The following is a 25,937-nucleotide window of genomic DNA, read 5'->3' as shown; positions in this document are numbered from 1 at the left end:
TTTATGACTTGTTTTGCTTTTTTCTAAATGATAAAAAGCAGCACAGTTTGGGCTAAAAGCTTTAAAAAATCACACACATGCCAACAATTTGAGTAGGTGCTTCACCTGCAGGAAAACCAAATTTTCAAGTTAATTCCATCAACTATGCAAAAGGTTGTTAAAATGGATGCTATCTGTATGTATACTCTACCAGTGTAATCCCTAATTCTACTTAATATTTGCAGAGAACATCATAAAACCCCACCTATGCCCATACTCTAGACAGAAAAAAGAACTTTCTTGCCAAGAAAAAGAATTAATTAAAGAGAAAGAAATAATACAGGATTAAATATTTAAAGAGGCCGAGAATGTCTGTTAAGAAACCAAAATTGATTTTTACAAGAACATTGTTAATAGATCAGAGGTATCTAATCAGATGATGCATCCCATAGTATCTCTAGAAAGGTATCAGACACTCTTAATTTTTTTTAAAGGTTTTCTTAAATAAGTATCCCCATGGCCAATGTGAAAACCAAAGATAAGTAGTCTTCATTTCAGAAAGGAAAAAAAAAAATCTCCTGCTAAAATGAAAAAATTATTTTTGACAGAGCAAATCCAATCAAATTTTAAAGAAAAACACAAATGTTTCACCGATAATGCATCTAAAAAGAGAATATGCCTAAATACATGTAAAGTTTCCCTATCTCTATTTCTGTTGTTTTCACTTTCTTTGAACTTTATTCTTAATATTCATTGGTCTCAGAAGAGCTGACTCACAAAAGCTGCAGTGTTCTTTCAGCAGCCCCATTAATCTCTGTGATAGTAGCCTCTCTCAAGGTTAAATTCAAATACTTTGTTATAAATAAAAACAAAGCACTAAACTACTACTGATAGGAGCTTCTCACCCCTCCCTGTTTCAGACTCCTTTGTCTTATTAGATTATGACTAAAACCGAAGTTTTGTCAAAAGACAAAGTGAGTGTTATTGCTTAAAGAAAAAAAATATTTAAGGTAAAAACCCGATTATTTCCTTTGTTAAAATATGAGAACTCCTTAAAGGGTAACCAATCAAATTTTAGAGAATACTAGGATGCTAAATGTTGTAGCATCATACAAGGTTTTTTAAAATTTTTAATTTTTCAATTAAATTTTTAAGAATTTTAATTTTTAATTTGTAACTAAATCTTTATATTTTATTATTTATAACAATGATAGCTGCACTTAATGATGGTTACCTACCTAAAACATTATTTCAATATTTCTGAAAAGAAATGTTTAAATAGCCCTTAACCTAAGGCAGATAGAAACTAGTCGAGAAGAGAAGTGATTAAATCACACAGGAATAATTATAACATTAAAAAGTAAGAAACAATATAGCACAATTAAACATACAGGTTGAGGAACAAGGAATAAAATAATAACAAAACAGAATGTAGAGATGATCAACAAAGGTTAATTTTAAGCCAGAATCTTTAGGTGGTAAAACTGGAAATCCAAAGAGAAAGGATTCTGTGTAAGAAAAAGAGCATAGATTAGAAAATCAATAAACCGTACTTAAGAAACATAAACACTATCAGCTTCTCTAGGATACAGTAGCTATGCTAGTAAGTATCTCACCTAAAAATTAGGTTAGAAATAAAGGTTTGGCTGATGGGAGACTCCAAAGGCCAAGCTAAAATGCCTGTGAACAAGGAGGGTTCTGGACATCTCTTGATGCCACTGAAATAAATAAACACTTTTAGAGAGAACTGACTAAGTACAATGTACCAAAACCTGGTTCCCAAACTCAAATATGTGGGAGAAACAGCACACAAATTATTAGTATATAATACAAAGTAAGCGAAAATAAGCTCTGAAATCAAAGCAGAAACAAAGTCTAATAGATTTACAACACAGGGCCTGATTAATTCCAACTGTGAGGGTTTAGGCAGGGAGCACAAAAGGGAGGAGCATTTGATCTGAACCTCAGAAGATGGGCAGGCTTTCAACAGAGAGTTTTTCTAATCGCAACATCACCATCAGTCAAATCAGCAAAGATTATGCTTTCATATAATGTTTATTTAGGAAGAAAGAAGCCCTTGTTGGGGTTTGCCTAGTTTCAGTTTTTTTATACAGCAATTACTTTAGTTCATAAACTGTACAATAACACTCCTTTTAACATATCCAGCATATCACAGCACTCAGCACAGTGACAATTCCATAATAGGCACTCAATAAATGTTTACTGAGGACAACTACAGATTATCCTGAAGTCTTATTTAGCCAAGTAAAGTAAAATACAGCTTACAAAAAACATTAATGAGGGCGCCTGGGTGGCTCAGTGGGTTAAGCCGCTGCCTTCGGCTCAGGTCATGATCTCAGGGTCCTGGGATCGAGTCCCGCATCGGGCTCTCTGCTCAGCAGGGAGCCTGCTTCCCTCTCTCTCTCTCTCTCTGCCTGCCTCTCCATCTACTTGTGATTTCTCTCTGTCAAATAAATAAATAAAATCTTTAAAAAAAAAAAACATTAATGAAACAACTCAGAACTAATTTAACACAGAGCTAAGATCTTGAGTAAGGAAAACAAAATTCGGCAAAATTAAATGCTGAATATCAAGGGAAGAGGCACTATAATTAAAAAACATGATAATAGGAAAGACTCATTGCGAATATGTACTGCATTGCTTTTATCATTCATGTCCTATATTTGTGAATATCAACTGGAATTGTAGAATAGTTTAAACATATGTATGGATCATACTAAAACACCTTAACCATCGTATAATCAAGTCTTAACATTAGTTATGTATATACCCAAGAATGACATTACAAAGACCTTGTGACCTTAGGACAGTAATTTTGGTGAGTGTGTGACAGAAAAATTGTTCAGGGGCAGTGTCTGCATCAACATAGGACTATTTAACTATCACCAAGGTCAATACGGTATGAAGACATCTATTTACTTTAACCCAAGACCACCACTGCTCTTGACCATTTTGAATACACTGGACCACACCACTCAACTATGCTGTCCTCATTCTCAGCCTCTCAGCACCATTAGCAAGAAGTATTTACTCCCTCTCTGGAGACAATCTTCTCTCTTGCCTTCTAAAATGCCTTAGTCTCCTTTTCCGTCCCACCTCAACTGATCTTTTCATTTGTTTCCTTTCAAACACCACCTTCTCCCACCTAACCCCATCTTTATCTACTGAGGACCTTCAGGGCTCAACTCTAACTCCATGTTCTTCTGTTAATAGTTTACCTCTAGATGATATCACTGATTCTTATGGAGTTCAGAATTATTTTTAAACTCAAGTCCCCCAAATTAATTTACCATAATTTCTATTTATTACTTGGTTAGTTTTATCGTTATGGTGTATTGTCTTCACCATAAGACAATATGCTCCAGAAGGACAGGAAATAAGAATTTTCACTACTATAACCAACTCTAGCAATAGAACTTTACACTTAGAAAGCATTTGATGAATTTATATGGAATAAATAAAAGACAGCAAGGAAAATGAGTGAAAAGTAAGCTTAATATCTTAGAGGGATAGAGACTAGTCAAAGTACATCAGCTTTAACAAAAGAGCCATATTATCGTATCATGGCTTTACAGTTTGGGTCGAATTTTCAGAACAATCAACTTGTTCAACTAAATTCTACATTAAATTAAGCCTTTAGGATATCAAACAATATATAGAACACAATAACATCTGCATTGCAAACATAGAAACACTATTTCAAAAAAAGCCTAATATATCTATCCTGTATCATTAAGCTTGGAGGTAAGAGGTTTTTGAAATTGATCGCTCATTTCTTTTAAGGGGATGGGAAAGTGAAGTAGGTAATTAAAATTGCTGAGAAAAGAGAGTCAATGACAATTTTAAATAAATTTTTTATTCTGAACTAATTATAAATATACAGAGAAGCTGCAAAATTAGTACACAGTTCCCATATACTTCTCCACCTAACCTCTTCTCATGTTAAAAGCTTACATAACCATGGTAACAATGATCAAAATTACGAAACTGACAATACTTTACCAAAGTACAATACATTTTACCAAACTAAAGGCCTTATTCTAATTTCAACATTTTTTCCCTAATGTCCTCTATCTGTCTCAGGGTTCAATCCAGGATCTCACATTTTGTTTACTTAACATTTCTTCTAAGTCCCCACCAACCCACCTATAACAGTGTTCAGTTTTTGTCTTTCATGATCTCGATACCTTGATACCTTTTTTTTTTTTAAGATTTTTATTTATTTATTTGACAGACAGAGATCACAAGTAGGCAGAGAGGGAGGCAGAGAGGGTGGGGGGAAGCAGGCCTCTCTGCTGAGCAGAGAGCTCAATGTGGGGCTCGATCCCAGGAACCTGAGATCATGACCCGAGCTGAAGGCAGAGGCTTTAACCCACTGAGCCACCCAGGCGCCCCCCTTGATACCTTTTTAAAGTATCCTGCACAGTTATTTTATTTATTTATTTATTTATTTATTTATTCTTTAAATAAATTTTATTTATTTATTTGACAGACAGAGATCACAGGCAGGCAGAAAGGCAGGCAGAGAAAGTGGAAGGGAAGCAGGTTCCCTGCTGAGCAGAGAGCCCAATGCGGGGCTGGATCCCAGGACCCTGGGATCATGACCTGAGCCGAAGGCAGAGGCTTTAACCCACTGAGCCACTGAGGTGCCCCCTGCAGTTATTTTATAAAGTGTCCCAGAATATGAATTTGCCTGGTATTTTCTCATGACTGGAATACGATAATTTATTTTGGAGAAAGAGCAACACAAAAATGATACTGTCTCTTTCTCAGTATATCTGACTACTGGTAATGTTAACCTTGATCATTTTGTTAAGGTATCTGCTAGCTCCGTTCACTGAACCACTACAGTCTTATATTAGTAAATATCTTAGGGAATATATTTTGAAACTATGCCAGTCTTATGATGATTTAAATGTTCACCCACTAATTTTCACAAGCATCAGTGGATCTTGTCTGCAACAGTTCTTACTGAGGTGTTTGCTTCACGGTGATTATTTAAAATCTATTTCCTTCTACACTTACTAATTAGAAATCTTCTTTGGAAAAGAGCTATCCTTACTCCTGCACTAACTTTCGCATTTGATTACTTTTATCAATATGGACTCATGAATATTTATTTTATACTATGAATTAAAATATTATCATTTTTTTTAACTCAAATTGTTTTAGCATGAGCTAGCTATCAGATGCTCCTTTAGGTTGGCTCCTATGTTCTTTCCACAAGCCCCCATTTTTCTATTGAGCACTTTCCTATTTTCTGGAACCACAAAGTTATCCAGGCTCACTGTTTATTTTCCCTGCCCTAGCCCTGAAATCAACTACTTCTCCAAGATGCCTTGGTCCACTTCACTGGAGAAAGGTATACAGCAAACAAAATCTGGGTGTTAGGTATGCGTATTGCTTCTAAGCCCTCTTAATGGATAGTTAGGAAATAAAAGCATATATAATAACCCCATACACATACACACAGCAGTAATATTTCTACATCTATCTGCATATAAATTAAATACCATGACTTCGTAGTAATATCTCTTGATTCCAGTCTAACACCACAAGGCTCACTTAAGCCTTCCCACTTTACTTATTTATAAATTCTTGAACAATGAAAACCTCAGCCCTCATTATCAATATTTATTTGAATTCTAGTACACATATCAAGTACTTTCAGAATGGCCAGCCTATCGTCTGTAAGAAACACATTACTAGATTACAAGATTTATATACAGTTCTATTTAGCTTAATAGCATTCAATCAAGAAAATATTTTCCAAAGCTACTTAGGTTAGTTCCCTTCCTCCTTGCCCCTTTGAGGGTGTTTGTATTATTTGTTTATAAAACAAGTTTGCTTGTTAGTGTTTGTATTCTCTTTTGGTTACCCCCAATGCATCTGATTGGTTTTGTTTACTTAGGTTTTAGAGTATGTGAAATATTACTGTGGTTTGGAGAGTCAGAGCTATTCTCTACAGAGATACGCTAAGAGAAGGTTCTCTTCAAATGTACCACCCCAATTCCATTTCCCCCTTCTTTCCATTCTTCTTCCCAACACTCCCATAGATTACTAGTCTCTCTACTTTCTAGTTTACCCTTCCTGTTTTCTTTTGTAAAAAAAGATCAGATATGTGTATATTTTCTTATACAAAGATTAGCATACAACAAATGGTTTTTGTGCTTCTCCCCCTCCTCAACTTAATGGGATGTCCAGGAAGTCATTCCGTATCAGCTCATTAGAGATCTTCCTCTCTTTTTTAAAGCTGCCAAGTCTCCAATGTGTGGGTATACCACAGGAGATTCAAGCACTCTCTATCTATAGGCAGTTAGGTTGTCCAATAGTTCACACTTACCAACAACACTGAAAATAACTTTTTATGTGAATATTTTATATTGCTGGAGATGCATCTTCAGATACAATGAGATGAAGGATACCCAGGTCAATAAGCTAACTGTATCTGTATATGCTAATTATAACCCACATTAAAAAATCTTGTTTGAGACTTTACTAATTTTTAAGAGTATAAAAGGACTTCTAAAACCAAAAAATTTGAGACTAGTTAATATATCTTAGTTATAACAGTCCAAAATACAAAGGTACAAACAGAATACAATGGTATACAGTCATATCTTAAAAAGGACACTCATAACTAAGGCCATGATAAACAATGGCTATGTTTATAGTTTCCAGGATTCCCAAGTTCCCTCCATTATCAGGTATGATTTTCATTTCATATGTAAGGAATCTGTTTAATCTTTTTGGAACATTTTTAATGTGTTGAGCCAAGGACAATGAGTAAAGTAACAACTTATTTCCAAACTCGTGCTCTGCCAAAAAGGAATACTTTAAGTTCCAACTAAATATTCAAAACATGGAAAACTGGGAAGAAATGAAGTTATCTTTTCAAAACACTTTCAAGATAAAACATAGAATTTTGAAGTTAAAAAAAAAACAGTACAGCAAGGACAAATGTGCAAATATTGCACACAACTATCAAGAACAAACCTCACATATGATATTGAACAAAATAAGTCACAAAAGAATAAATTTGATGACTCCATTTATATAAAATAAAAATATGTAAAGCTAACTTATACTTTTTATTTAATATATAAACAGGTTGCAAAGAGCAATAAAAATCCAAGTAATAATTTCCTCTGGAGGAAGGGAGGAAATAATGATTGGGAAGGAATCCACATGTGACTTCTGGGATACCAATAATCTTCTCATTTCCTGAGATGATCACTTTGTATGTATTATTTACACTGTGTGTATGCATATGCGTTTTATTATGTATTTTTAAAAATATATTTATCTTTCAAAATAAAGAAAGGCAAATTTAAAAAGCAGTACTACTGCTTTGCGGCAAATTGTAATTTCTGCTAGGAAAATTGAAGCCACAATAAACTACCATAGCTGGCAGTCAGTCACTGAATAACAAAACATGAAAATGAACCTTCTAGTTTTAAAGTAGGTTCAAATCTTCACAAACAAAACACACTATGTGCTTATTAACATGATCAAAAGAATTAATCTTTGGAAGACAGGTGGCATCTGATGAAGATTAAATAGTCATTATTCATAAAAGTTGAAAACATTAACTATACTTTTTAACATGATAGAGAACATATTATAATCCTAGAATTATTATGCCTATAGTGGAAATACTAAAATAATTCCTTCCATTTGCATTTCCTATTTCATAAAACCATCAATAGATGGGCCCAAATATATATGCAGAAATTTAAAACACAAAAAGATTCAGGTATTAAGAGCTACTGTTAATACAAATCTTAAATCAATTGCTTTTCTACTATTTTACTCCTATGAAAACTGTGATTAGCCATTTCTCCAAGAATCTCTAGCTTCTTTTAGTGGGGAATCCTATTCAGAGATCACAATCTGAATGCTAGCTACCACTAGGTTGTCATTTGCAATAAAATGGTTAAGAAGTAAGTGGCAAAATTAGTAAAAGAGCTGAGACCAGATGCAAATTATCCTATTTGTAATACTATGCCCTTTCCCTATATTTCAATAAATTACATCCATGTGTATCTTGTATATAGCTATGAACTATCATTTCTCATAAAATTTATAGCTATCACTTACTGAAACACCTTGGAAAAATCATTCATCTACTCTAAATTAGTTTTTCTATGTAATATATAAATAAATAATCTGACTTACTTCTTAAATTATACTAAAAGGAAATGGGATATTACACGTGAAGACTTCTTTGATGTTAACATAAAAACCGGCAAAAGATTAAAAGGGCATCTTTCCGTTTACACAGATAGATAAGTAACAAAACATTAAAGGGACAGAGGGCATGAGATAAATGAAACCGTTAAGGAGGTAACATAAATAAGGGCTTGTCCTATAAAATAAATATTTTCTGTAATTAAAAATAATGTGATCCTACTTCAACAAATGAGGTTGAAAGAAATCCTAGGAATAGTCTATTAAATAATTTCATCAAATATAAAGATGCCAATTCAAACTTGTGAGCAATGAAATAATTTCCTATCAATAACGTAGTAAAATTTAGCAATGAAGAAAAATAAGACCCTCATGACACAAAATACCTTAAAATAATTTAAATTAAAAAGTAGGGATGCCTGGGTGGCTCAGTGGGTTAAGCTTCTGCCTTCAGCTCAGGTCATGATCTCAGGGTCCTGGGACTGAGTCCCGCATTGGGCTCTCAGCTCAGCGGGGAGTCTGCTTCCCCCCTCTCTCTCTGCCTGCCTCTCTGCCTACTTGTGATCTCATGTGCTCTCTCTGTCAAATAAATAAATAAATAAAATCTTATTTTAAAAAAAAAAAAAAGGAAAGAAAAGAAAAAGTAAAGGTAAGGGGTGCCTGGGTGGCTTAGTGGGTTAAAGCTTCTGCCTTTGGCTCAGGTCATGATCCCAGGATCCTGGGATCCAGTCCCTCATGGGGCTCTCTGCTCAGCAGGCAGCCTGCTTCCTCCTCTCTCTTTGCCTGCCTCTCTGCCTACTCGTGATCTCTGTTCAATAAATAAATAAGATCTTAAAACAAACAAACAAACAAGCGTAAAGGTGAGGGAACCTGGTTGGCTTAGTTGTTAAGCATCTGTTTTCGGCTCAGTTCATGATACCAGGCTCCTGAGACTGAGCCCAGCATCAGGCTCCCTATTCAGCTGGGAGTCTGCTTCTCCCTCTCCCTCTGCCCCTTCTCCTGGCTTGTGTATGTTCTGTCTCTCTTTCTCAAAAAAATAAAATCTTTAAAAAAATATATAGGTAAAAAGTGAAAGCCCAGAACAACTTAAAAATAGTTGTAGATAAATATTTATATGTTCCCTTAACAGGAATAAATGAACCAAAAAATGCTTGGGGAAAGGGCCAACACAGAGGAGGAATAATATCTGATTTACATTAACAAATGACAATTTAAGACATGAATAAATACTTAGCCTCACTGGTAATCAGAGAAATATAAATTAAAACAAAAATTAAATATTTTCCATCCATCAGATTGGCAGGGAGGAAGAGAAAATTGGCAGTATTGACTGTTGTTGGCAAGAGGGAGGGAAAATTGGTATGCTGCTTTATCAAAAGGTGCTGCATTTGAGAAAATGTATACTACTCCTATAAGCACTATGTACTTTATAATCAATAAATTTTATATAAAAGATAAATGAAAAAAGAAATTAAAAATATGTCTGAAATAGACTTTGTTGTAAGCCTAAAAATGGCTTCTACAGTAATAACTCCTCCAAATCTCTCTAGTAAAGATTTCATGATAATGCAACTGTGACAAAGTCTCTCATACCCAATTCAAAGTTGTAAAGAGAAAAACGAAGTGACAATGGCTTAGCAGCCTTGGCAGAAGTTTCAGAGGTTTCTAGCAAAGCTTATGATATTCTTCTCTAAAATTTAAACCTTCATTCTGATAGGCTAGAGATCCACAAAGTCTCAGTTAAAGTCACGGGTGAGCCACTTTGACAACTGTGTGCATTTAGGTGACTAATTCAATTTCTCTGAGTCTGTTTCCTTACCTATAAAATGTGTACAAAACCATCTGTCCACTGGATCACTGTAAAGGTTAGAAGCCGTGAATGACCAGGGCCTACGGCCAAGTACTGGGCACATATACACACTTCTCATATCATCACTACACCCTCATTTGTGAATCATTAGGTCTACACATCAATTATCACTCTGTAGTTTATACATCCTGTATGACTGTGAAATATGCTCTCTACACTGAATGTTTAAAAAGGAGGGAAGAAAGAGGGAGAGGGCAAAAAGGAAAAGGCAGGAAAAAAGGGAAAAGAAGAATGAAAAACACAGGGGGAAGCTCAACAGACATGAACCAAGTTTAGCAACGCACTTTAATGAAGGAAGATGGCAAACTGTAACATGGACCACCCTGAAGTTTAACAGAACCCACTCATTAAACTGACATTGAACTTACCAATTAAATGTGATCGACTTGAAGCAAGGTGAACTTTCTCCTATGCTGGGATGTCCTCACAAAGCTGTGGAATAAAACTTGCCTTTTCTATTTAAAGCCATTCCTTTATTGCTAAACAGTTGGTCTCAGAGGAAGGCAGCAAGCAGGGTTACGAAGAGAAAAAAAGAGGAGGATAAAGGTGAAGAGGAAAACAACATGCAATTATGGATCTAATCTCTTCACCCAATCCTTTCAGACTGTCCTCGTGTTCTAACCTGTAGTTGCTGGGAACTGTCGTTGAGATTGTCCTCCCTTCGTCGAGCCTCCTCAAGCATCTGTGCGCTCTTCTTCTTTTCCACCTGTTCCTTGTGCTTCAGATTTGCTACCTTCTTATTCTGGTCTTTCACCTGCCTATTGACAAAGGGGAGAAAAACGAAGCTTTTCATATATATGCACAGAAAAGAACATTTTCATTTACAAATCTATACCACTGACACTAAGTAACAGCTGAAAATGAACAAAGAATTCTTGCTGCAAGATTTTTCTAGCAATTCAAAATTATTTCCTAACAAAGGTAGCAAATTGGTTACAATGATATTTCAGAAACTAAGTTTAAGCACGTACTTTACGAAGCACAAAGCCATAAAACATGAGAAAGGGTAGTCTGAAGAAATCAATTCAGAGATTTATGTTGGAAACAGGGAAAGGCTACCAACATCAGTGCTATGAAAGAGTAGATTGGGGGCGCCTGGGTGGCTCAGTGGGTTAAAGCCTCTGCCTTCAGCTCAGGTCATGATCCCAGGGTCCTGGGATCGAGCCCTGCATCGGCTCTCTGTTCAGTGGGGAGCCTGCTTCCTACACTCTCTCTCTCTCTCTGCCTGCCTCTCTGCCTACTTGTGATCTCTGTCAAATAAATAAATCTCCCTGATGATGAGTGGTGTTCACCGTCTTTTATGTGTCTTTTGGTAATCTGTACGTCTTCCTTGGAGAAATGTCCATTCATGTCTCCTGTCCTTTTTTAAATTGGATTATTTGTTTTTTTCATGTTGAGTTGCAGAAGTTCTTTATATACTTTATCAGATACGTTCTTTATATACTTTATCACCTTCATCAGATATGTCATTTGCAAAGATCTCGCATTCTTCTTGTTTGTTGATTGCTTCCTATGCTGTGCAGAAGCTTATTATTTTAATGTGGTCCCAACAGTTTACTTTTGCTTTTGTTTCCCGTGCCTCAGGAGACATATCTAGAAAAATGTTGTTACACCCGATGTCAGAGAAATTACTATCTGTGCTCTCCTTCCAGGATTTTCAAGGTCTTTAGTCAATTTTGAATTTATGTTTGTGTATGGTGTAAGAAAGTGGTCCACTTTCACCCTAGTGCACATAGCTCTCCAGATTTCCCAACACCATTTCTTAAACAGACTTTTTCACCACTACATATTCTTGCCTCCTTTATAGATTAATTGATGATGTAATTGTGGGCTTATTTCTGGGTTTTTTATTCTGTTCCACTGATCTATGTGTCCGTTTTTATGCCAGTACCATACTGTTTTGATTACTACAAGTTTGTACTACATCCTGAAATCTGGGATTGTGTTCTCTAGTTTTGTTCTTTTTCAAGATCACTTTGGCTATTCAGGGTCTTTTGTGTTCCACAGAAGTTTTAGGATCATTTGTTCTAACTCTGAAAAAAATAATGGATATTTTCATAGGGATTGCATTATATTTATACATTACTTCAGCTATATGGACACTTTCACAGTATTTGTTCCTCCAGTCCATGAGCATGGAATATCTTCTCATTTGTTAGTGTTATCTTCCATTTCCTTCGTCAATGTTTTATAGTTTTCAGATTATAGGCTTTTGACCTCTTTCGTTAAGTTTATTCTTAGGTATTTTATATTTTAATACATCTGTGTAAGGGACTATTTTTAAATTTTCTCTTTCTGCTTCTATGTATACAAATGCAACAGATTCCTATATATTGCTTTTGTATACTGTGATCTTACTGAATTCATTTACCAGTTCAGGAAGGTTTTTGGTGGAATCTTTAGGGCTTTCTGTATACAGTATCTGTATACAGTATCATGTCACATGCAAATAGAAGTTTTATTTCTTCCTTGACAATTTGGAGGCCTCTTACTTTTTTTTGTTGTCTGACTGCTATGGTTAGGATTTCCAGTACTTTTTTTTTTTTTTTAAACTGTGAAAATCTTTTATTACTGTCTCTTGTGGCAAAATAACATTTTGTACAAATAAGTCACCTAGTTTACTCTGGACATAAAGAAAATACAAACAGGAATGATGATCTTAGGTGAAGGGGAAAGAGGAGGGAGGACAGATCTGGTCATTGATGTTTCTTATATTCTGTGAAAAATAGATTTACAGGGGAAAAAAATAGACTTTCACAACTTCAATGACTTTACATGATCCTTGGAAAACAAGGGGTTAAATCTGCCTCCACCAGACCCTTCTTGGGGTGCAGATGTTCTGTAACATGGAATGTGAAGAAACGATGAGCCAAGACGAGCAGGCGCTTACAGCAGAGACCGCAGCAGCCTCTGCATCAGGAATGCTCGGGCCCTGGCAAGGAATTCGTGCTGTGGTTCTAGGGACACACTGTCTCCAGTCCCCAGACCTCACTGCCATCATGGTGACAAGAGCCATCAAAAGAAAGTGACTTGACAGAGAGAAAAAAAGAGTACCCTGGCAGCCTCCTTGGGATGGCAGGACACACTAAAGCAAGACTCCCCCAACTTGTCTGTTACACACAGCCTATTAAATCCAGGCTATTAACTTCCAGAATGAAAGGGTGAGAATGGATATCCTTGTCTTGCTCCTGAACTTAGGAGAAAAGCTCCCACCTTTTCCTCATTTGAGTATGATGTCTATGGTGGGTTTTTCATATATGGCCTTTTTTATGTTGAAGTGTGGTCCCTGAAAACCCACTCCGTTCAGAGTTTTATCATGAATGGATGTTGTACTTTGTCAAAAGCTTCTTCTCCATGTATTGAAATGATCATGCAGTTTTTTATCCTTTCTCTTGTTGATGTGACATATCACATTAGTTTATGAATTAAACCACTCTTCTATCCAAGGAATAAATCTCGCTTGGTGATACTGATTTTTTTTAAATGTATTGTTGGATTTGGTTTGACAATACATTGTTGAGGATTTTTTTAAACTACATTCATCAGAGATATTGGCCTGCAGTTCTTTTTTTTAGTAGAATCTTTAACTGGTTTTGGTATCAAGATAGTACTGGACTCACAGAATGAATTTGGAAGCTTTCTTTTCTTTCTCTTCTGTTTCTTTGAATAGTTTGGAGATGAATAGGTATGGGTCTTCTTTAAATGTTTGGTAGAAATCATCTCTAAAAGTCTTCTAGTCATGAACTTTTATTTGTTGGGAGGTTTTGATTACTGCCTTAATTTCATTGCTGATAATCAATGTGTTCAAATTTTCTATTTCTTCTTATTTCACTTTTGTAAATTATACATTTCTAGGAATTTATCCATTTCTTCTAGGCTATCCAATTAGTTGGCATATAATTTTTCAAAATATTCTCATAACCCTTGTATTTCTGTGGTTTCAGTTGTTTTATCTCTTTCATTTCTGATTTTGTTTATCTGAGTCCTCTCTTTCTGTGGGGAGTCAAGTCAAGATCGATCCTGTTGATCTTTTCCAGGAACCAGCTCCTGGGTTCACTGATTTGTTCTGTTGGGGTCTTTTTTAGTTTATGTTTATTTCTGCTCTACTATTTATTATTTCCTTCCTTCTACTGGTTTTGAGTTTTGTTTGTTCTTCTTTTCCTAGCTCTTACAGGAGGGTTAGTTGAGGTTTGTCATGTTTCTTGGGGTATGCCTATATTGCTATACAGATTTTGGACTGCTGTCTTTTCATTTATCTTTGTCTTCATATTTTTTTTATTTCCTCTTTGATTTCACGGCTGACCCATTCATTGTTTGACAGCATGTTGTTTAACCTCCATGTATATGTAGTCTTTCCAGATTTTTTCTTACTGTTGATTTCCAGTTTCATAGTGCTGTGGTTGGAAATGACATCATAGGACTTTGACCTTTTTGAATTTGTTGAGACTTGTTTCGTGGCCTAATATGTGATCCATTCTGAAGAACGCAACCATGCGCACTTGAAAAAAAGGTGTATTCTACTGTTTTAGGATGAAACGTTCTGAATATATGTTAGATCCATCTGGTCCAATGTGTCCTTCTCAAACACTATTTCCTTGTTATTTTCTGTTTAGATGATCTGTCCATTGATGTAAATTAGGTGTTGAAGTCCCTTCTATCAATTGAAGTTCAAGTCCCATTACTATCAATTATTTCCTTTATGTTTATTAGCTCTTTTATGTATCTGGGTGCTGCCACGCCAGGTGCATACATATTTACAATTGCCACACTTGCTATGCCTTCTTGAACTGTTCCCTTTATAATGATATAGTGTCCTTCTTTGTCTCTTGTTACAGTCTTAAAGTCTATTTTGTCTGATACAAGTATTGCTACCTCAGCTTTCTTTTAATTTTGGTTTGTATGATAAGTGCTTTTCTATCCCATCACTTCCAATCTGCATGTGTCTTCAGGTCTGAAACGAATCTCTGGTAGGTAGCACACAGATGGGTCTTGCTTTTTTTTTTTTTTATCTACTCTGTCACCCTATATCTTTTGAATGGAGCATCTAGTCCATTTATATTGAAAGTAATTTTTGATAGCTATGTATTTATTGTTATTTTGTTACATGTTTTATGGTTGTTTTTGTAGTTCTTCTCTTGCTTCTCTTTCTTTAGTGATACATTTGGCTTCCTTTCTCTTTATTCTTTGCATATCTATTATCAGTTTTTGCTTTATGATTACCATTAGGTTTATATACAACATCTTATGCATGTAACAGTCTATATTAAGTTGATGGTCACTTAAGTTTGAGCTCATTTTTTACTTCATCCCCGTACACTTTCCACATTTAGGTATACAGTACCATACATCTCTTTATTGTGTGAATCCTTTGGCTGATTTTTATAGATACACTTAATTCTATTGTGTTTACTCTTTTATGTTATTGCTTTTACTCTTATGGTCTTTCTTTTCCATTCGGTCCCCTTCACCATTTCTTCTAAGACTGGTATAGTGGTCATGAATTTCTTTAACTTTTGTTTGGGAAAAACTCTTCATCTCTCCTTCTATTCTGAATAATAGTCTTGCTAGATAGAGTATTCCTGGCTGCAGGTTTTTTTCTTTCAGGACTTTGAATATATCATGCCACTCCCTTCTGGCGTGCAAAGTTTCTACTGTAAAGTCAGCTGAAAGCCTTAAGTGGTTTCCATACTAGTATGGACACTGAGCTTGTTCCCACAGGTGGCCATGTGTTTATGCTTGTGAGTTGGGTAGGGAAATGGTGTCCAACAGCTTCTTCATTCCTGGAGAAATCTCACGGGATGCTTCTCCTTCCAGCACACACTCTGAGATTAGTAAACAAATCTCCCTCCAGTATACCCCATGTATTTTTCAAACTGCTGCTTCTATGCTGTATCTCTAGGGAGCTATTTGTTGTGCTATCTCTTTGAAAGTGGGAACTCAGGTTCCTCTCGCTCTACTGGCTCTCCCAGGAGTCTGCTGAATTTCAGATTTCCAGATTTTTAAGCCCCACTGACTAGAAGAATTCAGCACCTCTGTTTTTCAAAGACAAATGATTTTGGAATTCCTAGTGTGAGAGTCTGTTTCTTTGATTTCTGCACATCTCAGGCATCCCTCCCTCCCACAGAAAACCCTGTGGGTCCCTTTAGCTGCTGACCACTTTTCCACCCTTCCTACCCTCTTCAATGTGGCCTCTTCTCTACATTTAGCTACAGAGAGTTTGTTCTATCAGTCATCAGGTCATTTTCTGGGTTATGTACAATTATGTGGCTGTTATCTAGATGTATCCATTGGATGAGGTGAGCTTAGGGCCCTCCTACTCTGCCATCTTCCCCAGTAGTTCTGAACATCTTTCCATATGGTATTTGGCCATTCCTGTTTCTACATCTGTAATATAGCTACTTATATCTTCTGCCCATTTTTTAATTAGGTATCTTTTTCTTAATGACTTTAAGTATATTTTATGTATTTTGTATAATAATCCCCTATTATATGTTATACAAATATTTTCTTCCAATCTATGAATTACCTTTATGATATGTTTTTAATTATAAAATTTTAAAATTTTTATTGTATCAAGTGTACCAATCTTCTTTATGGTTTGCAATTTTGTGATTTTTTTCATAGTATCTTCCCTTTCCCAACCTCATAAAGATATTCTCTTAAAAATTTTGTAACTTTGTCTTTCACACTGAAGTCATTAACCCATTTGACACTGATGCTGTATATGATATGAACTAAAGACATAATTTCATTTTTCAGGTATGACATGAGGTAAGAATAAAATTTCATTTTTTACATATATTGATAGCTAATTGTCCTAGCAGCACTAACATGCACTGTCACAACTGTCATATAGAAAGTTTCTGAAAACAAGTGTGCCTATTTTGTGGCTCTCTGGTATCTTTGCGAATTTCTATGCCAAATCTGTATTTCCTTAATTATTATGCCTTTATATAAAATCTCAATAGTTATTTCAGGCAAGCCTGCCTACCTTGTTCTTATTCAGGACCATTTTGTTGTTTCCTGGCCTTTAGACTTCTCATATAAACTTCAGAACCAGGCTATCAAACTGCAAAACCAGCCAATCAACCAATCAACTAGAGCAATCAAAACTCAGCAGCTACCTTTTGGGAATTTTATTGAAACTGTACTGAATCTACAAATCAATATGGGAAGAACAGACATATTCATGCTCTTGAACCTTTCAATTCATTGACATGGTATGTCTCTCAAGTTATTTAGTTATCCTTAACCTTTGTTTTCAACAAGTGTTTGAATTTCTTCAATAAAAGACTTTATTTTATTCCTAGGGACCTTATATTTTTTGTTGTCATTTTAAGTTTCAGACACCATGTCATTACAAAGTTCCTTATAAAAAGTACTCCCCCAAAAATAGTTTTCAACAATGTAAGTATTGACAAAATTAACAATTCATTGTTATCTAATGTCCAATACATATTCAATGGTCCCCAGTCATCTCAAAATAAATCTTTTCACAGTTGGCTTGTTTGAATCAGAATTCATTAAAGGTTCACAGCATTGTGTTTGTTAAATCCTTCCAAGTTCTATTAATCTAGAGAAAAATCCCTCACTTCTTCCTCTGCCCCCTTTTTAAAATGCCACTGACTTCTTAAGGAAACAGATTTCAGTTTTTCTTATAAAATGACTTACATTTTGGGCTATTTGTCTGTTTCTTCATGGAGTCATTTAACTCATTTCCTGCTTTTCCTTTTCTTTAGATACTGAGATTTAGCCTGAAAGACTTGACCAGATTCAGTTTTAACTCTGTAAGTCATAACACTAAATAATGGCAGTGTATATTTCATATTGCCTCACATTGGAAAGCATGTAATGTCTGGTTTTCCCATTCTTAACAAAGCTAGGATTCATCAATGTATTAAGGTAGTAACAGCCTTCTCATCTGTGTATAAAATTCACCTTTCATCAACTTTTCATCTAATAGTCCCAAACCCAGATGAACCTTTCTTAAATCAATTATTCCAGTGATATAATTTATTAAATTAATTTTATTCTAATGTTTTCTTGCTGGCATGTGGACATGCATTTGATTTCAATATGTGGGTTTATATGGAACGATCTTGGTAAATGTTTCTGCTAATAATTTTTCTGTATATTCTTTTGGGTATTTCAGGATTTTTTCAATCTTTCATTCTTTTTATCTTTTCTCATTGAACTTCCTAGAATTTCCAGAAGCATGATGAAAAGGAGTAGTGAGAATGAGTATCTTTGTCCTTCTCTTGATTCAGCAAAATGCTTTTACATTTCATAATTGACTAGAATATCTGTTAACTTTTTTCTGTGGGAACTTTTTAATCTTTCCTTGTCTGCCAAAAGTTGTCATTTTAGTTGTGAATACATGAATGCTTATTTTATTGACATGTCTTTGAGATTTTCCAATGTTAAACCAATTTTATCACAAGACAAACCCTATCTTTTATATTTTGTGTATTTACCCCTATAAATTTCTTTACTTTCCTCCACCTTAACTATACATTTATGAAATTAATGAAAGAATTCTGGCATTTTTATTGTTGTCTGTAACGAAGGTTTCTCAGAGAATATAGTTAATAATACTGTCAAAAACATAACTGTGGAATCCTCTCTACAAGGTTTTGAAAACACACATTCTCTTTTAGGTTGATCTGAATATGATCCCACCTACACACAACAAAATTTTTAAAAGTAATTTCTAAATGTTTCTTCAGCATAGAATTTTAACTAAAAAACTTATTCAAAATCAAATACTTTATTAATGACATAAATAGTAGGATAAAAAGTCATTCTCTAATGGAAGTACATACATAATAAGCTATGCCAAGGTCACATTTCAGATCTGTACTTTCTGCTATCTTGACTATTCACAGAAAGATTCAACCACAGAGAATATAATAAAAATAGTTACCAATAAAAGAAATAGAAACATAAGTCATGTTTATATTTCACCCTCCTCATTACATAATTTTCTATGCTAGTAATTCCATTTGTGTTAGTCTGATATCAATTATATCAACTAATGGGAAAAAAAGATTGGTACTTTGCATTTAAAAAGGCCAAAAAAATAAAGCAAAATTGTTTTCATGAATCAAATTGCTCTTTCTCAAAATTAAATTCCTCATAACATTGCTTTAATAGGTACAAACATTTCACTCTCTGTTTTAAGGGAGAAAAAAATCTCACCTGGCGTATAATTCTTCTCACTCTCTATATATGCATTATTCCAGATGGTGCTAGCAACCACTAATGCCTACAGCAACCTGGTGACTTGGTTACATAGAGTAAAAAACCTAATTAAAATTACCTGTGTATTTTTTGGTTCGAGGGCCAACTTTATACGCTTAACATTTAATCCAATTAAAACCCATTTCACTCTTTTTAATCATAATTATTATCCGAGAGCTAATGATTTTTTTAAATTTCTGACTTTACCCTTAAGTCACAGATCTAGTTCAGGGTGTTTTTAGCTGTATTTCAGAAAAGAGAATAAAAAAATCCCACTGCCCCTACCCCATCCCAACAACATTCCAATCCAACTTGTAGTGTGTGTTTAAAAACCAAAAATGTTATTTCTGATTTTCAAAATACTGGTCACAGAATTTTAATGATTATCTCCATCAACTCCAAAAAGACATGATAAAATGCTAAGAAACAAATACAGAATACCAAGCTGAATTCAAAGCATGATCCTAAACATACATGTGTGCATGTACACACACACACGCAAAATCAAAAAAATTAAAAATTAAAATACTAAAAAGTTAAAAATTTCAGCTGTTTTTAATTTTTTCCTAATGGTTTTCTGTAGTTTCTAAATTTTCTAAAATAGACAAAATACTTTTTATATATTTTATTTATTTTGGAGAGAGAGACAGAGCACACAGTTTGGGTGAGGAACAGAGGGAGAGGGAAAGATGAGGCAAAGAATCCCGAGCAGATTCCAAGCTAAGAGTGAAGCCTGACTCAGAGCTTGATCTCACAACACTGAGACATGACCTGAGTCACCCAGATGCCCCAATAGACAAAATTTTTTAAAACATTTTAAAGTTATGTTTTTAAAAAATGAGACATGTGGGCACCTGGGTGGCTCAGTTAGTTAAGCAGCAGAATCTTGATTTCAGCTCAGGTTAGGTCATGAGATCAAGCCCTCCATGGGGCTCCCTGTTTGGCACCGGGCCTACTTGAGATTCTCTCCTTCACCCCCTACCCCTCCCCCTGCTCACATGCACACACATGCATGCTCTCTAAAACAAATACATAAATACCTACATTTTTTTAAATGAAATACAGTTTTATCTCAAAATAGGGTCTTCTGTATCACACTAATAGAAGGTAGTCCAACTATGGCACATTTAAGTTTCCCTTATTTTTTTGATCTTTCATTTTCTACTTCCTAAGGTTTTCTTTTTATACTTTCAATTTCTTTTCTTTATCTTAGTTTTCTGGCTATTACTTCTACATTTTCACTGTACAGAATAAAGGATAATTAAATATGAAAATAAAATGATTTTATCTTGAAAGTCAGAGAACTAAAAAAAGTACAGAAAATTATAAGAGGATTAAATCAATCTCTCTCCTATTGTCTTTTCTACCCCACCTCCTTGTATTATGTATGTGTGCACACACAAGCACGAGTGTATGTAGAATTCTGAATTCACAAATTAACTAGAGGGAATGAATACACCCAATTTCTTATCTCACTAATATCCTTTTCAATACTGTTTCTTAGGTAAAGAATACAAAAGGCAGTATCATCAAAACATATGCTAAGAGTAAAAATAAAAGATGTTACTACAATGTATATTCAGAAATAAATATTCTGAGACAAAACAGAACCTTTGAAACATGAAATTACCTTTTCTTTACTTATAAACAGATCAATATATAATTTGATTTAAATCCAAATTGACAACAAAATCCAAATATGTTAGTAAATCCATACCTTAAAGTGCAAACAGAATGAAAAGGATTTAAATGGCTTAGTATAGATTTTTTTATAAACTCTCTCAGACTGCTATTATGCCTGAATTAATTAACTGGGATTAAATTCTAAGTGGACTTATATATTTATTATTTTTCAAGCAGGAAAAGGAGAAAGGAGATTCATAAATGAATTAATCCTTTAAAATCTGATTCTCAATTGATGAGTTCTCAACTATTTTAACAACGAAATGATGAATAATAGACTGAACACTCTCCACTCTCACACAAACATGAATAAATTAATGGGTAAGAAGAGAAAAAAGCAAAAATGGAAAAGACAATCTGATCTCTACTGGTCTCCGTCACAAGAAGTTTTATATGAATATATATCATTAGCATCATGTGGGAGCTTGCTGAAAATACAGAATTCTCAGGATCACATCAGATCTACTAAATCTGCCCCTATTTACTTTGTCATTGTTCCCTCAGTCTCTACCTCTTAAAATTCAAACCCAAACTTAGGTAAATCTGTTAGGCCATAACTACTACTGATCCCTTTCAGCTCCTGCATTCACTTTAACTAAATATAACTTATGACATGTTAATTTGTTCCTATTATTGTTGCTATATTACTGTGAACCAGATTTATATCTCATTGTATCTATGAAAATGTCTTCCTAGGGGCGCTTGGCTACCTCAGTCAGTGGAGCCTATGACTCTAGATCTTGGGGTTGTAAGTCTGAGCCCCTCACTGGAGGTGGAGATTACTTAAAATTTTTTTTAATCTTAAAAAAAAAAAAAAAAAAGAAAAGAAAAAGGAATGAAAATGCTTTCCTAGAGTTCAAGGTCCATGTTTGCTACATTTTCCTAATTCTTAACACCTAGCATAGTTCCTCCTAGTGTACAGATGCTCATTAAATATTTGTTCAACACATGCATAAAAAGGAAACTAAGTACATCCCCTCAATTGATAAATCTACCCAAAACAATAGAGTTTAGGGAAAATACAGTTTAACATTACAATGCAATGAAAAATGAACACTTTCCTTATCTTTAAGCACCTAAGAACAACTAGAAAGGAATAATTCTTGCTCTTCAAAACTTCCATTTTATTAAGAAGCCATAAATACTTTTTTCAGAAACTACATGTCTAATGGCTTTCCCTTTGTCAAAAAGACACACATAATACATACATAATAGGTTACCCAACATAAAAATCTCCCACGCAAATTTAAGAAAAAAATAGAATGCTACTATTGTCAGGTTTAAAGAAATACCAAAAATCAAACCTGATTCAGCTATTTGTGTTTTCACTAGAAAAAAGAAGTTTAAGCTAAAAAAAGAGCTTAAAAGGGACACCTGGCTGGCTCAGTCAGCTGAGCATTCAACTCTTGATTTCAGCTAAGGTCATGATCTCAGGGGCATGAGACTGAACCCTGTGTCAGGCCCCACACTCAATGCAGAGTTCGCTTGAGATTTTCTCTCTCTCCTTCTGTCCCTTCCCCTGCTCATCTCATGCTCTCTCTCTAAAATAAATAAATCTTCAAAAAAAGAAAAAGAGCTTAAAAATATGCTACTTAGAAGCAAAATTATACTGACAAAGTATTACCTATAAAACATCTCTATAATGTCGAAAATGCTAGAGAGAGAGAGAATATACAGATATTGCATTTGTGTGCGCGCACGCACGCGCGCGCACACACACACACACACACACACACACACACACACATCCTCTCCTTCTATCTTCCTGAGAACAGCTCCATTAACACTCAGTATAAAAACTAAGATGTGAAATTTCGTAATACTACCTAAACACCTACACTTGGCTTAAAAAATATCCCTTTCAGGAGTGCCTGGGTGGCTCAGTCAGTTAAGCGTCTGCCTTCAGCTCAGATCATGATCCCACGGTCCTGGGATTAAGCCCCACACTGGGCTCCCCACTTAGCGGGAAGCCTGATTCTCCCTCTCCCTCTGCCTGCCACTCCCCCTGCTTTTGCTCCCTCTGTCAAATAAGTAAATAAAACCTTTAAAAATATATATCAATTTCATATGATACCATCCCCAAAAGTATACAAGAAAATAAATAATAGTTTTATATGTTTTATGTCTAATGACAATGTTTAAGAGCTGCTTTAAGGAGGGACTTTTATTTTTATGGAACTGTATCCTTAACAATCTACAGATTGTTTAAATCATGATTTAAAAAAAAAGAAAGATTTTATGATAAAAATCATTAAAAAAGAATATAAAATCATTAACAATGTAGAGTTTGATATAAACACTGTAAAATTTTACAAAAAATGCTTTAAATGATCAAAAGTTTTTGTTTTATAAATAAAACATTTCACAAATCTGCCTGTCATCCTTTTGCAGGGGCTATGCTAATCTCTGTATTGTTCAAAGTTTAGTATATGTACTGCCGAAGGGAGCACCAATTCAACAGCTTTTAATCAGCAAGGGAAAAGCACCATGACTAGTCCCATCTTATATTTAATTTCACTTATTTCCATGTTTGTTCTCACTACTACACTAGTCACCTTGTAGGCAAGGACCTTATATTATATATCTCCACATATCTGAGGCAAGGCCTAACTCACAGCAGTTACTCAAAGTTAAGAGAATTGATGTTTTTGACAGAAATCTCTTTTTAAAATATTTATTTATTTATTTATTTGTTTGTTTGTTTGTTTGACAGACACAGAGCATGAAAGAGCACAAGCAGGGGGAGCAGCAGAGGCAGAGAGAGAAGAAGTCTGCCTCTCCCTGCTAAGCAGGGAGCCCAATGCAGGACTCCATCCAGGACCCTGAGATCATGACCTGAGACAAAGGCAGATGCTTAACTGACTGAGCCCCTCAGGTGCCCCAAAAGCTCTTTTTAAAATTTTGATCTCAAAGAAACTCTAATCCATTACCATTAATTCAATGAATATTTCATGAAAGCTTCTATGTGCTAGGTATTACTTTGGGAATATTCCTAATTCGTCTCTCACTCCCTACATTAAATCTATAAGGAAGTCCAAATATATCTGAAATTCAACCACTTCTGTCCATGCTCTCCTGTGAAGCATTATCTAGCTCAGACTACCAGAGTAGCTTTCTGACTGGTACCTTTACTTCTGTATTTTACTCTTCTACTAGTCTCTTCTACATAGTCAGCTAGACTGAACTCCTAAAGCTTACAGTAAATCCTGTCACTCCTTGCTTAAGGCCTTGCTGTGCTCCCCCCTTACACTCAGAATAAAACCCAAACTTCTCTTCCTTCGCTATGGGAAGAGAGAGAATATAAGTAAAATACACTGCATGTCAGCGGTAATAAATCCAGTGGAAAAAAAATAAGAGAAAAAGAGGGAATGGGGGTGAGACTGCAATTTTAAATGAAGTGCTCAGCGTATGCCTGGGTGCCTCAGTTGATTAAGCATCTGCCTTCGGCTCAAGTCATGATCCCAGGGTCCTGGGATCGAGCCCCCTATTGGGCTCCCTGCTCAGCAGGAAGTCTGCTTCTCTCTCTCCCACTCCCTCTGCTTGTGTTCCCTCTGTGTGTCTGTCAAGTAAGTGGTAAAATCTTTTAAAATTAAAAAATAGGGACGCCTGGGTGGCTCAGTTGGTTAAGCAGCTGCCTTCGGCTCAGGTCATGATCCCAGCGTCCTGGGATCGAGTCCCACATCGGGCTCCTTGCTCCGCAGGGAGCCTGCTTCTCCCTCTCCCTCTGACTCTGCCTTCCACTCTGTCTGCCTGTGCTCGCTCTCGCTCTCTCTCTGACAAGTAAATAAATAAAATCTTTAAAAAAAAAAAAAAAAAAAAAAAATGAAGTGCTTGGGAAAAGCCGCACTGTGAATAGAACATCTAAGTAAAGATGTAAAGGAAAAGGAGAAATAAGCCACAGCTATGCACCTATGAAGGAGAGAGTGTTCCATAGAGAGGAAACAGAAGATGCAAAAGTCCTGATGTTAAGAGTGTGCCTGACTAATGTGATCAAAGTAGATGGAGACACAGCATACTGATAGATGAGGTCACACAGGGAATGAAGGGCCAGACCCTCCAGCAAGGGTGTGCAAACTTTTTTGGGGTTTTTTATTTTTGTTTTTTGGTTTTGGTTGGTAAAAAGCCAGAGAGTATTATGCACTTTGTAAGCCATTTATAATCCATGTCACATATTCTTCTCTGTTGTTTTTAACCATTTTAAATTCTTAGCTTGCAGGCTGTACAAAGGGTACACAGGGCCCATAGTTTGCTTATCCTTGCTGCATAAGTTTATAAGTCACTGAAAAGCCTTTTATTTTATCCTTTCTTAAGACTGATTTATTTATTTGGAAGGGTGCAGAGGGAAGGGATTAAGAATCTCAAGACGACTCCCAGCTGAGCAGTGAACCAAATGTAGGGCCTGATCCCATGATTCTAAGATCACAGACTGAGCCGAAACCAAGAGCCAGACACAACGAACTGAACCATCCAGGCGCCCCACCTTCTGCTTTAGGAAGTAATCCCTTGGTATCATAAAGTACAAAAGAATATCTCCTAAAAACTAATTAAAAATAACCTAATAAAAATTCAAGTTTCTACCAACTAAGATAAAGTTAAAATCAGTATGCATTCTGGAAAGCCTGGGTGGCTCAGTCAGTTGAGCAACCAAATGGTGATTTTAGCGCAGGTCATGACTTCATGGGTGGTGGGATCAAGCCCCAACTTGGACTCTATGTTCAAGAGTGAGTCAGCTTGAGATTCTCTCTTTTCCTCTCCCTCTGCCCCTTCCACCACTCATGTTCCCTCCCTTTTTCAAATAAATAAATATATCTCAAGACAAAAAAACAAAAAAATCCTCATGCCTGCTTTGGCAGCACATATATGGTGGGGGGGTGGGGGAGAACCCAGCATGCATTCTAAACCCAACTGTCAATTTTTTCCGAAAAGAGCTAACCTCCACTTATCTATTTAGCAA

General features: G+C 35.4%; 1 protein-coding gene and 1 non-coding gene across 14 annotated transcripts in view; both read right to left on the bottom strand.

Annotated features, from left to right (window-relative positions):
- Nucleotides 1-25,937, bottom strand: part of ERC1 (ELKS/RAB6-interacting/CAST family member 1) — a 552,388-nt gene that overhangs the window by 306,405 nt on the left and 220,046 nt on the right. For all 13 annotated transcript variants that reach the window (XM_059403881.1, XM_059403878.1, XM_059403884.1 and 10 more), the window contains one exon: nucleotides 10,683-10,818. In XM_059403881.1, coding sequence (XP_059259864.1) covers nucleotides 10,683-10,818 — 136 coding nt within the window. The remainder of the gene's footprint in view (nucleotides 1-10,682; nucleotides 10,819-25,937) is intronic.
- LOC132020992 (U6 spliceosomal RNA) lies at nucleotides 23,330-23,433 on the bottom strand. The gene has a single exon (XR_009405180.1). It is a non-coding gene; the product is annotated as a U6 spliceosomal RNA (small nuclear RNA).

This window comes from Mustela nigripes, chromosome 6 (assembly GCF_022355385.1).
Source record: "Mustela nigripes isolate SB6536 chromosome 6, MUSNIG.SB6536, whole genome shotgun sequence".
NCBI lineage: Eukaryota > Metazoa > Chordata > Mammalia > Carnivora > Mustelidae > Mustela > Mustela nigripes.
The sequence above is the reverse complement of the archived record's forward strand: the minus strand, read 5'-3'. Positions and strand labels throughout refer to the sequence as shown.